Source organism: Macrobrachium nipponense, chromosome 3 (assembly GCF_015104395.2).
Source record: "Macrobrachium nipponense isolate FS-2020 chromosome 3, ASM1510439v2, whole genome shotgun sequence".
NCBI lineage: Eukaryota > Metazoa > Arthropoda > Malacostraca > Decapoda > Palaemonidae > Macrobrachium > Macrobrachium nipponense.
Window position 1 is genome coordinate 121763210 of NC_087202.1, and position 13473 is coordinate 121776682.

The window sequence follows — 13473 nt, forward strand, 5'->3', positions numbered from 1 at the left end:
AACGGGGAGGGTCTCCCCCCAGGAGCTCCCTCTGCTAGCGAGAGCCTCCATCCTGGTGGGGGGGGGGGGGGGGGGGGGGGTGGGGGGGGGGGGGGGGGGGGAGGCGGGGCCCCAAAATGGGAAAGCCTCCTCCCTTTGGGGGGACCTACCCGGCGTACGGGAAGTGCTCGACCAGGGGCCGATGGGGACACCTGAAGAATCCGTCAGCTCCCGTTGTCTACCTGGAAGATCCCCCACCTCTGGGGAGGAGGCTGGGAGCACAGAGGAAGAGGAGGAGGAGAATCCCACAGGAATCCCAGGGGGACTGAGCGGCGCAGTCTGCGGCTGGCGGCGAGCTCTTAAGAGACATGTAGCGCCGCAAACAGCGCGTCCATGGACAGTGCGCCCCACAGGCCACTATGAACCCAGCAATCCTGCAAAAAAGATGAACTGTCCGACGGTACACCTCTCACCACAACAGACTCCTTGGGTCCCACCATTTGCGGGGACCTGGCAACATACTCACTTAGGTCCCCTTGCTAATAGGGGACAGGGGAACACTCCCGACGCTCCGGCGGGGAATCCTGAGAGAGAGCAGGTGACAGCGAAGGGCTTCCTGGGCCACGGCTCATGCTCCTACCCCGTGGAGCCTCCGAGGAAGCCTTCTTGGCCGGAGAACGAGGTTTCTTCTTTCGCTTGGTTGAGGCCAGATTCCATTGATGATCCTACAAGTGGCGCACTCACAACATGTAGCTTCCCGCTAACAAGGGCAACACCTACAGTTGTTACACAAAGTGTGGGGATTGATCTTAAAAGGTGAAAGGAAGGACCCACAGGCCCTGCCCTCTGGACCTGGGCAATGCTGTTGCGATGAAGCTTCCATAAGCACCGGAAGACCACACACACCAAACACAGCGAAAGACAAAGGGAAACAGGCTGGTAAACGGACGACAAGCTGGAGCGTGTTAACGCTACAGTGACCAGGAAAGGACTGCTGGTCAGAGGTCGTGATCTCCGACCCTGGGGCATACCTGGCTGGGGTCAGGAGGGAATAACCAGTTTTTTCTGGTCGGTACCAGATTGACATCCAGGATTCTCCTAAGAAAGTAGTTTAGGGTAAGTATAGGCCATCAGAACAACTAGTGGATTGTGAATACCCTTTCCTTGTGGAAACCGTAAGTTGTTATTATATATGAAGATTTGTGAGCAAAACATTTCAAATTTAAATCAATAATACCAGTTAACTCACCCACTCTCTCTTCTTGATGGAATAACAGTCTTAAGTCATATAAACTATAATTTTAGACTGTGTTTTTTCACAAGGTTAGTTGGCCTTCTTTTAATAAATCAAGTTTAAATTTTTTTTTGTATATTTACCTACTATCAGTTTGTCAAGACGGCATGATTGTAAAGCAAAGAGATCCTTTAATGTAAAGGGATGACCCAAAGTTACCGACCCAAAACTATATGTAATTGTTCTCCTCCTCACCATCCATTTAGGATACATGCACATTTGGCAACGTGAGGAAAGATGTGTCACATTGTCTTAACCCTCTTAAGCCGGAGCCCTAAAAATCAAAACGTCTCCCGTATGCGGGCCTGGTTTGGAGTGGAGCGCGGAAGTGGAAAAAATAATTTTTTCAAAAAATACAGCGCTGCGTACTTTTGAAGATTAAGAGTTCATTTTTGGCTCCTTTTTTTGGCATTGCCTGAAGTTTAGAATGCAACCATCAGAAATGAAAAATAATATCATTATCATATGTAAATAATGCGATATATGGTAGCGAAAAAAAAAAAATTCATACATAATGTATTCAAATCACGCTGTGCAGAAAACGGTCAAAGCTAACCAGTTACTTTTTTTTTGCGTTGTATTGTACACTAAATTGCGATCATTTTGATATATAATACATTGTAAAACAATAAAAGTAACACCGGAAAAATATTATCACAAAATGATGTACGAATTCGTAACTCGGGTGGAACGCAAAAAAAATTTTTTTATTTTTTTCAAAAAATTCTCCGTAATTTCTAAATAAATAGTTCTAGAAGACTTACCCAATTTTGTTTTCCAAAATTAAGACAAATGATTGAATATTACGATACTGTAAGAGTTTTAGATTAGAATTGCAGATTTCGACCATTTCGGACGAGTTAAATTTGACCGAATGTCGAAATTTTAATATATATTTTTTCATATGCAACATATTTCGAAGATGGAAAAAAGCTACAACCTTCAATTATTTTTATTGTATTCTTCATGAATTGCGCACATTTTGATATATGAAACTCTATAAAAAAGGCTAATATGAAAAGGAGCAAATATTAGGATAATGCCATGTACGTATTTCGGAGACTTCGCGGCGCGAATCGGCGCGCGGAGGTGAAGGTAAATATATTTTTCAAAAATTCACCATAAATCACAATATTGTTTTAGAGACTTCAAATTTGTTCACAAAATGAAGAAACATGACGGAATATTACTAGGCCGTAAGAGTTTTAGCTTACAATGTTGCGTTTTTTCAACTATTTCGGTAGAGTCAAATTTGACCGAACGTGGTTTTTTTTCTTTTTTTTTCTATTTATCGTGATTTATATGCAAATATTTCGAAAAAAGAGAAAAAGCTACAACCTTCAATCATTTTTAGTTGTATTCTACATGAAATTGCGCACATTTTCATATATAAAACTTTATGAAACAGCTAATTTTAAATGGTGCAAACATTTCGACAATCGCACAAAAAAATTCTGATTTTTTCGGAAGAGTTACCGCGCCGAACGTAATTTTTTTTTTTTTTTGTTTCATAAATTCACCATAAACCAAAAATATTGTGCTAGAGACTTCCAAGTCGTTGCAAAATGAAGGTAAATGATTGAATATTACTAGAATATAAGAGTTTTAGCTTACAATTGCGTTTTTTCGACCATTTCGGTAGAGTCAAAGCTGACCGAAAGTTGAAATTTTTGCATTAACTTGAACGTATTATATGAAAATATTCAAAACTGATAAAAGCTACAACCATGGGTTGTCTTTTGTTGTATTGTGCATGAAATTGCGCACATTTTCATATAAAATAAAACTTTATGTAACGGCAAATTTAAAAGGGTGCAAACATTAGGACCAATCGCACGAAAAAATTTATCGAAGAGTTATCGCACGAACGTAAGGAAGGAAAAAGTTTTTTTTCATAAATTAAATTCACCATAAATCGAAATATTGTGCTAGAGACGTCCAATTTGTTGCAAAATGAAGGCAAATGATTGAATATTACTATAATATAAGAATTTTAGCTTACAATTGCGTTTCCCGACCATTTCTGTAGAGTCAAAGTTGACCGAAGGTTGAATTTTTCACTTATCGTTATTTATATGAAAATATTTCAAAATTGATAAAAGCTACAATCATGAGTATTTTTTAGTTGTATTGTCATGAAATTGCGCACATTTTCATATATAATACTTCATGTAAAGGATAATTTAAAATGGTGCAATAATTATGTCAAAGTGACGAAATAATTTCCGAGATGTGTCACTGATACTTTTTAGTGCGATAAGAAAGAAATTCGCGCTTGCGCCGCCTGCGTAGTTCGATTGTAAACAAAAACACGCCTTGATCCGTGAACTCCCATCATCTCCCAAGGCGCGTGATACAAAAGTTTTCGGCTGGTAGGCCTATAAGTATTTTTCCGCGAATTTTTAAAAAAACTTTTTTGAGCCGACGTATGATACGTCCCAATCGGCATACGGGAGACAGTTTTGACTCGACGTTTAATACGTCCAATCGGCGTAAGAGGGTTAATATCTTCATATGCTATTTTTAGCATAGTCTTCATTACATTATTGCCCTCAATCATAATTAAATGTTTCTCAAACAAAGACTTCTTTTAAAGAATCACTAGGAAATCTTTAAATGCTGATTCACATAATGAGGGAAGCACTTTGGCACGCTGCTTCACCCTCCCATACATTTCTTCTGCTAAGTACTCTAAAGACTATAGTTTTATATTGCAAGTTTTCATTTCTTGATCTAAAATCCAATACACATATCTGAAACATAGACAAATTTTCCATGCATTAAAGTCTCTCACTAATTGTTGGGTTATATTTTGGAGGACTATAGCTATCTCAAAATTTGCTTATGAAAAAATATAAATGTTCAAGTCAGTCACCACGTGGAAGGGTAAAAGCATTATGCAAGAAAGTCATGACTGCATTCCATTTAATGTTTTCAGTTTGTAAAGTACCAAAATATCTTATCTTTTTCATTCTTCAAAAATCACGAGTGTGCCGATCCTGTACCTTCTCTATACTCTTGGTTTCTGTGGGTTTAAATTAAAAATAAGCAGTTTATTACAATCTGAGATTTGTAAAAGGACACATGGATGTTTGTGAATTTTTATCAGAGGTGGCATTGCCTATTGCAAATCTACACTTTTGTAAAATGCAACACCTACTGTGTACTATTTAGATTTTAAAAAATTCAAATTTCCGACTATCAGGGGATACCCAACAGAAAACTGGAAAAGAGAGTCAATTGTCATTAGACTTACAAAGTTTACCATGAGACAGTGCTTCCAGTCAAACATACCCTGAAAATGTTTTTTTAACTTTTTTCCTTTCCAATTACTACTGTATTATAAAATACCGTATATACTCACTATCATGCAACTTTTGAAGACCTGATTTTGAAGATAATTTTAAAGGAGTCACATCATACACGAGATATAAATTAGCAGGTTATGATTTACTTCACTGTATCCAATAATACTGTATGTATTTTTACATTACTATTTGTATTATAAAATACAAACATAAAAATCAATGTTTTGATTTGGAAATTGGCTGAGGGCAATTACGAAGCAAGTTTATTTTGCTGTACCGAACTCAAATCAAAACCATTTTCTTGCTTCTAGTTACTGCATCTCTAAATACTCTATTTATATGGGACAAGGTTATTTTAAGTTATACAAAGAGTTTTCAGGTCAAAATACGACTTGCATACATATCATTGTGAACGAAACTTTAGTTATTTTTTTTGTTGGTAGATAACCCTGGGGGCATGATTATTGCATATAAAAGAATCAACAGATTCCGTTCGGTATTTTCACTTTATTTCATCATAATACTACGAGCTTCATGTAATTATCTTTTATCGGAGTGAAAACACTAAAATGTGTTCATTCATGCCCAATAGTTTTAATTAAAATAAGTTTCTCTTAAATTTTATGTCAAGTTTGATTATACTATAACGAAATTTGCTGGAGTTTCGTCCATATTGCTGAAGCACAATAGCAGTATATTTCCTTGCCGATCTTTTCTCCAAAGCGAATAAGGATATATAATGTAAAAATATATCAGCTCTATTCTACTTAATGTCATTTGTAACATAACCACAGTCATTTTCTACTACTGTAAGATGGTTGAAATGCAAACAAACCTGCTGTTATCCGATTCAATTGTTCATAACAAATCAGATGATGTTTCTCATTCGGTTGTTTACGGTTGTATGCATTTACACAACAAGTACAGGCGGCCCTCGGTTATCGGCAGGGATGCCGTTCCTGGCCGCCGACGCTAAGTGATTTTCGACGCAAAGCGATTTGAAAGCCTATGGCCGCTGCACACCTTCTTTCGAAATTCTAGACCAGTTAACAGCGCCCTACACCAATCAAACGGTGCCTTAATCCGGCGATGGGGCAATAAGTAAAATCATATTTATGCAGTATAGATCTATAGAATTTACTGTATACAGTACATTATATAGTATTATAAATACTGTAATGTGAAAAAAGCCTAGCTTTAATCCTTTGGGTGTCTAGAGTATGTAAAGATATAACAAGGTTTTATACAGTGTACAGGTAGCTGTAGTGTTCAAGTTACAATAATTCGTCTTACAATAATCCAATTTTATGAGAAAGCAAATTACAATAGCCTAACTTTATCCCAAAAACAGCAAAAGAGAATGATAAAAGTATGGTTTTAATGTTAGTATACTCGTTGCATAAATGTGTACAGCCATGAACAACCAAACGTGAAACAACTTTTCTTCTAAGTACAACCGAATTCGATAACATCTGTTTGGCTTGTATTTCAATCATCGTACTATAGTATAATATTACCGTAGTTTTCTAAAGGGTCCACAATAATACAAAGTGTAAAAAGTCTGTGTATAATTTTGAACACTCTCGTGATAGAGAGTTTTTCCATATTACCGTAGTTGTTATAAATGACGTTATGTAAAATAGAACTGAGATATCATAATGTAATAACTTTATTTGCTATAGAACAAAGATCAATACGCATAGATCAAAGATCAATCGGGAAATATACTGTTAAATTTAAACCTTGTTATAACTGAAGCTGAGAAAACTGTTCACACTGCTAATGACTATTATCATGCATCGGCAACAAGGATAAAACTCCAGTAAACGTATGCCATCAAACACAACCGTAGATAAAATTGAGATAAAATAATTTTAATCAAAACTACTGTGCTTGAAAGAACACATTTTACTGTTAGTTTCACGCTGATACAAGATAAATAACGTAAAGTTTGTATTACGATGATATAAAGGAAAATTGCGAACGGAATCACATAATTTTTTACGCAATAAACGCCGCCAACGTAATCTGTTAACGAAAAAAAAGTTCACAATCACAACGAGACATATTCAATTCATATATTTCCACCTAAAAACATGTCGTATAAGGAAAAATAACCTTGTCTCATATAAGTCAAGTATCTTGATATTCGTTTATGCCAACTGGAAGCAAGAAAATTCGCTCAGAATTGCGTTAAATATGGCGAAACACACTCGTGTTTGCCATCAGCTGATTTCCAACCAAAACATTGGCTGCTCCGCGGAATACTACCTTAGATTTGCCGTAGTATATTATAATACGTACAATAATATGAGAATACATACAATATTATTGGATACAGTGAAGTAATGTATAACTTTTTAAAGGATTTATGGAAAAGATGCATAATTAGTGAAATAACAGCATACAGTTTTTGAAACAGTGGCGGACAAGAATGAACATGAAAAAACATCCTCTGACAATGTGGAGGATAGTTACGAAAGCTGCCGCAATTTATATCATATGTACAAAAGTAAAAATACCCAATACGTAATATATTTTCATGCACATTTTAAACAAGAGCATGAAGATTTATAAAATCGACACATTGATAGCTAAATTTGCACTCTTTTTAACTCGATATTTTCGGAAGAGCGGCAAGCAGCTGCTTACAAGAATGAACATGAAAAAACGTGACGGGCAGTTTCAAAAGCTGCCTTAGTATCATATTTCTGCGCAGAATTAAAAACACCCCATGCGTAATACATTTGCATACACATTTTAAAACATAAAAGTATGAAAATTTATAAAATTGAAACATAGATCGCTAAATTTGTACTTTTTTTGACTCAATATTTTCGGAAGAGCAGCAGAAGACGGCTTACAAGAATGAACATGAAAAAAAATCATATTTGATAACGTGAAGGGCAGTTTCAAAAGCTGCCTTTGTATCATATTTATGTGCAGAAATAAAAAATACCTACAGGTAATACATTTTCATACACGTTTTAAACATAAAAGCATGAACATTTATAAATCGACACATCCATAGCTAAATTTTCACTTAAGTAACTCGATATTTTCGGCATAGAACAGCATCAGAGGCATATATTTTACTCTAATACCTATGTAATAACTCGCTATAGAATTTTTTAACATCATTTGCATAACCTTCATGGGCTGAACGGTATTTCTACAGATGTATGAAATTGTTAGACATAATGACGCTAGTGGCGCTGTTCACCGAAAATTGTGCCATAAAAATACCTTAAAATGCCTGATTTTTTAAAAGAATATTTTTGATGACAGCTGTAAAACCGATTCGCCGTCGAGCGATTGCGCCGTTAACAGCAGGCCGCCTGTATAATATTACTTACGATACTTTTAGCATTCTCATTTACTTTTTTTTTTTAACTTAACTAGAAGATGGGAAAGATAAAAAGATGGAGGAAAAGACGTTAGCCTATTGTGATTTGGTATAAAAAAAAAGGAACTCACATGATACGTACATGAGTATATACGGTATATTAAAAATACTGCATATAGTGTTGTTATTTTTCTATATGCCATTTAGATACTTTCGGTTTGAGAATGATTTGAGAAAAAATCAAAACATAATTTTAATGACATAAACTCCACGCCAATGCTTCCTATGAGATGGAAAACTGATGTATGAGTATTTTTGGTTGGAAGTAGGTTTTGGCTAATTTCTCACCTCTCATAGACACTAATTCATTAACTGAGTCACTCAAAGTGAAAAACATATGACAGATACCCAACAGGAATTCAGGATTGACAATGTTACTTAGGGAATATTAGTAAATAATCTTTCAGGGTATTCTAAAACTATAAACTATGTACACACTACTTTCTACATCTATTAGATCATACCTGGCTAAATGGAGTTCCAGCAATACAAAAGCTTCAATTACACTAACCTTGTTCTAGGAGCTTGTAAACGGGATCCTGGTCGAGGTATACCAGTTGCTTAGGTCTAGGAATTTCTGTGGGCTGTGGAAGTCCGGATGCACCACCCAATGGTATACGTACAGGAGAGGGTGCACTTAATCTACTACGCATCTGCAACATAATTTTTGAGATACTACTGCATATATTCTAAACTATAAAAGGAACATGATTCTGCAACTATTTCAAGCACTTATTTTACTAAATTTCAGCAATATTTTATCAGCTATATTGTTGTCTAAGGAGATTATTTTGCATCTACAGTACAGTATTTCAAGCACTTTTTACTGATATTTAGCCAATTTTCATCATAAAACTTACAGTTTTAAGAAAAAACCACTCTATTCAACTGTTTCATTCAATGATCTACAATGGGTTGTCAACTCTTTCAAGGCAATTCTTCAAGATAAAAAGTTCAAGAATCTTATAATTCCAAAAATCATACAAAGTCTACAGTTTCATATTTTCAGAGGCAGTAATTACCATCATCACTTCCAATGCCAAGTGATGCATAGGGCCTCAGTGAAATTCTGCCACTCATGTCTTTTCTGTGCTTTCTCTTGAAAAAATCTCCAGCATCCATCTTTTTAACAGTTCTCATCAAAATAGGCCAGTGTCTTCCAATTCTTCTGGTCCCCAGAGGAGCCCAACTGACATTATCACATGCCATTATCCCTAGCATAGTGAAGGATGTGATCATGCCATCAGCATCTCCCCTTCATTATCATTTTATCCACATTCACAGCTTCCTGAATAACCCTTGTGTTTTCAATTCTCAGGGGAGTGCTATACCTAGGCATTGCTGGGAAAATGACCATAGGATGGATTTTAAGAACAGTAGGCTTATAATATATACAAAAGCAATAAAATCAGTCATAGGAGGGTAGTAGAAGGAGCACTCATCAGAGATATTAAAGTAATAGAAGGAAACAAAGGTTTTATCTCAGAAGATCCCATAAGCCGAGCTTTGATATTAAAAGAAGCTAAGATTGACCCTTATGACCTGGAGATTATGTTTTCTGCCCAACAGACTTTTGGTGACCACTCACTTACCACAAGGGTTAATCCCATTGACCATCAGCTCAGGATATCAGAGCGACAAGAGGAGATTAGCAACTCTCAAGGAAACCAGAACAGCCATCACATAAATGACAGCTCAACAAGAAGTTCCAGAAGACTGCTGGGCCTTGACCCAGGCTGACAACCTACACATCTCTTGAAAATGGGCCACAGATAGGGCCTGAAAGTACTCAAGTGTGGAGTAAAATAAAATGTAAATACTTATAAGTAAACATGTTATATACAGTGATTTTGTGGGTTTCTTTTTCAAGCAAAGTTACTTTTAGTCCTAAAAAGTCCTAAAAGATTGTAAAAAGCAAGTGTCACGTTATAGGAATTTTACTATAACCAAAAGAAGTTATGTGGGCAAATCGAGTGTAAGTGAAAGAAATGGATGAATACGTAATCATCCTGGCCCAGCTGGTAAATCACTGGGAAGCAGACCCCTGTCTCCTGTCCAATAACCCACCGTCTCTTCCCTCTGCATTTGATTGTTTTCATGTTTTATCATTTTGTTGAATTTATTGTGAAATTCCAATTCAATTTTTTTATGTGAACTGGTATGCTGCTTTTACATACATACAGTAATGTTTTTACTGTCTCTTCTTTTCTCCTCAGCAATATCACGACACCTGATAACTTAAAATCATTCATTCATTATTCCTCAAAAATGTGCATCAACACAATGTCATATAATTTTGTTCATCGTTTATGCAAAATTTTATTGTTAAAAGCTTTATTCTTTTATCTACTTTGCTGAATATGGTTATCATTAAACTATACTATCTCACTCAGCGAACCAAACGCTGTCTCTTCTCCTCCCCTCCCAAACAATCTCAACACTCCCTCATCCAATTTCAAGTCACCGTGGTGACATACGATTTTGTACATCTTTTATGCTAAATTTTATATTGAAATGCTTTATTCTTTAATTTATTTTGTTGAATATAGTTATCATTAAACTACATACAGCTATTCTACTACTTACAATGGGGTTAGGTTTGAAAAAATCCATCGCTTGCTGGAAAAATCATATCTTAAATATAGCCTACCCTACACTATGGTAATCAGTACCATCTACATATATGGTGGCCTAGCCTACACTACACAGTATACTCTATACACATATGGTATAGTAGACCCCAGTATTTACATGGGATGGGTACCAAACATCCCATCGCAAAGAGCTAAAGTTGTATCACAAAAAGTGCATATATCACAAAAATGGTATGAAAATACAGTAATTTGTGAATATTTCTCAGTGATAAATACTGTGAATAGGCAAATTTTCTGCAAATAATGGGTGCAGTAATACCTCAATCTTACGCGATTCAAGTTATGAGTATTCACAATAGCGCAAACTTTTCACTGGAAGCTAACTAATTATCATATGGGAGTATTTCATAGAGACGCAAACACAACACTTTTAAATCCTGGAGACAGCCTGCAAAAGTGCTTGTTTATTACAAGGGTGAGTTACTTTTGCAGTAGTAAAAAAATTGTAAAAAGCAATCATCACTTGATTGGTATTTTACCGTAACAAAAATATAAGTCATTTGGGCAGATAATCATCCCAGATCAGCTGATATGTCAATGGGAAGCAGAGCTGTTCCCCTCTCTCTCTCTCTCTCTCTCTCTCTCTCTCTCTCTCTCTCTCTCTCTCTCTCTCTCAGCACACTGAACACTGACTCGGGCAAGAATTTTTTTTTTTTTTTTTACCAAATTGCATTTGTTTTTATGTTTTATCATTATGTTAAATTTATTGTGAAATATTTTTTCATGTGAATTGGTACTGCTTTTGCATACATATGATAGTAAAGATTTTACTGTCTCTTCTTCTCTTCTCAACAATACCACAACGTACGATAACTTAAAATCATTCATTCATTATTCCTAAAAAATATCAGCGCTCCCTCCCTCTACCTCAAGTTAGCTGTGTATCACTGGAATGACGAATGATTTTGTTAATCCTTTGTGCTAAATTTTAATGTGAAAAGCATTGTTCTTTCATTTACTGTTTTGTTAATATTGTTCAACTAGACAGTTTCACTCGGCGCACCTAACACTGGCTCAATTAAGACTTTTTTTCTGTATTGCATTTGATTGTTTTTGTATTTTATCATTACGTATATTAAATTTATTGTGAAATAACATTTATTTTTATGTGAATTGGTACTGCTTTTATGTACATATTATAGTAAAGATTTTACTGTCTTTTCTCTCCTCAACTATATCCCGATGCATGATAACTTGAAATCATTCGTTCATTATTCCTCAAAAATATAAACGCTCCCTCACTCTACCTCAGGTTAGCTGTGTATCACCACAATGACGAATAATTTTGTTAATCATCTGTGCTAAATTCTATTGTGAAAAGCTTTGTTCTTTCATTTACTGTGTTGTTAATATTGTTCAACTTGACTGTCTCACTCAGCGCACCAAACACTGCTTCAATTAAGACATTTTTTTCTGTATTGCATTTGATGGTTTTCCTTATTTTATCATTACGTTAAATTTGTTGGGAAATTCCCTTTAATTGTGAATTGTTATTGCTTTTGCATACATACAGTAATATTTAACTCTCTCTTCTCCTTCTCTCCTCAACATATCAACGTTCTCTGTTCAGTCTCAAGTCAGCTGGTCGTGACGTCTCTGCGGTTACGTACGATTTAATGCATCTTTTATGCTAAATGTTATATTGAAAGCTAAATTTTATAATAAATGCTTTTTACTATTATTTATTTTGTCAAATATTGTTATCATTAACTACATATTGTAAATGAAAAAAAAAATTTAATACAGTTTAACTTTTAAGACCCAGCAGGCCATCGAATACAAGTATAAACTAGATAATCAGTCAGTTCGAAGTACGAGCATTTGTTCTACAAACGATACAAAATTTTCTTGAAAATTTTGTTTGAAAAACGGAAAGTTCGACATAAGAAATGTTCGATAAGTGAGGTACCGTTGTATTGTTCATTACATACGTATCTTGTTCCATTGTTATGATACTGGAATTTACCAGTTGAATTTTTTTTTTTTTTTTTTTTTATTCACCCTAATTAGTGTTCTGGCTTTGTTATTTTACGAGCATTTTCATTGCTCGATAATGTACCAAGGAGATTCAGGAGTGACGTGCCAATATTCATCAACTGTGTCAGAGTTTTTCCATCATGGGACCCAGAGGTACTCAAATCATAAAGTTCAGTAAGTATTCATAAAATACTGGAGGAAAAAAAATCTTGAAAAGATATTATTGGCTTTCGGCAAAGTTAAATCTTCCACCAATGACACAAGTGAGAAATGACTCCCAAATGTCATAACATGATTAGTATAGCCCATGTGTAAGCAGAACCCATTTGCTAGGACTAGGAGTATTATGATAATATAATTATCCCATACTAATCACATTATGGGCAAACCGGACAGAATGCTGAGATTCTACTCCTAGAACCAGGCCCCCCACTGGAATCTGTGGTCCAGTTCCACAGAATAGTTCCGCCTGAAAAACAGGTCCGAACATTGTCGGGTAGATAATGAATCCACCGCAGTTCCCGCTATTTAGCTTCAGTTGTTCATACACGAAACAAACCTTCGTCTTAACATTAGGATTTACTAGCGCCAAGCTGGAAACCGGTAGAATTAAAATTACACTTGTGAGATCCAGGGACTAATGGCATCTATACCAGGTCACGGGGCATGTATACCCAGAATGCCCACGGCTACCTGTGACCCATCAGTTATTTTCCTACCGCCTTTAAGATAAGACATGTTACGTCTATCTCATTTAAAGCCGTTTTTCAGTTTGCCCGTTCTTTATCCATTTCATTTTTTATTTTTCATTCCTTTTTCTTTCTTTCTCCAAGTGTGATCAGTGTGTGGTAAGAG

The 13473-nt window shown here is 35.7% G+C and overlaps 1 protein-coding gene across 2 annotated transcripts in view; it reads right to left on the reverse strand.

Annotated features, from left to right (window-relative positions):
- Positions 1-13473, reverse strand: part of LOC135222016 (SLAIN motif-containing protein 2-like) — a 198619-nt gene that overhangs the window by 82820 nt on the left and 102326 nt on the right. Inside the window, exon 9 of one of the 2 annotated variants that reach the window (XM_064260141.1) lies at positions 8499-8640. The exons of the other annotated variant lie outside the window; for it this stretch is intronic. Within the exon in view, the coding sequence (XP_064116211.1) occupies positions 8499-8640 (142 nt within the window). The remainder of the gene's footprint in view (positions 1-8498; positions 8641-13473) is intronic. 2 annotated transcript variants of the gene reach the window in all.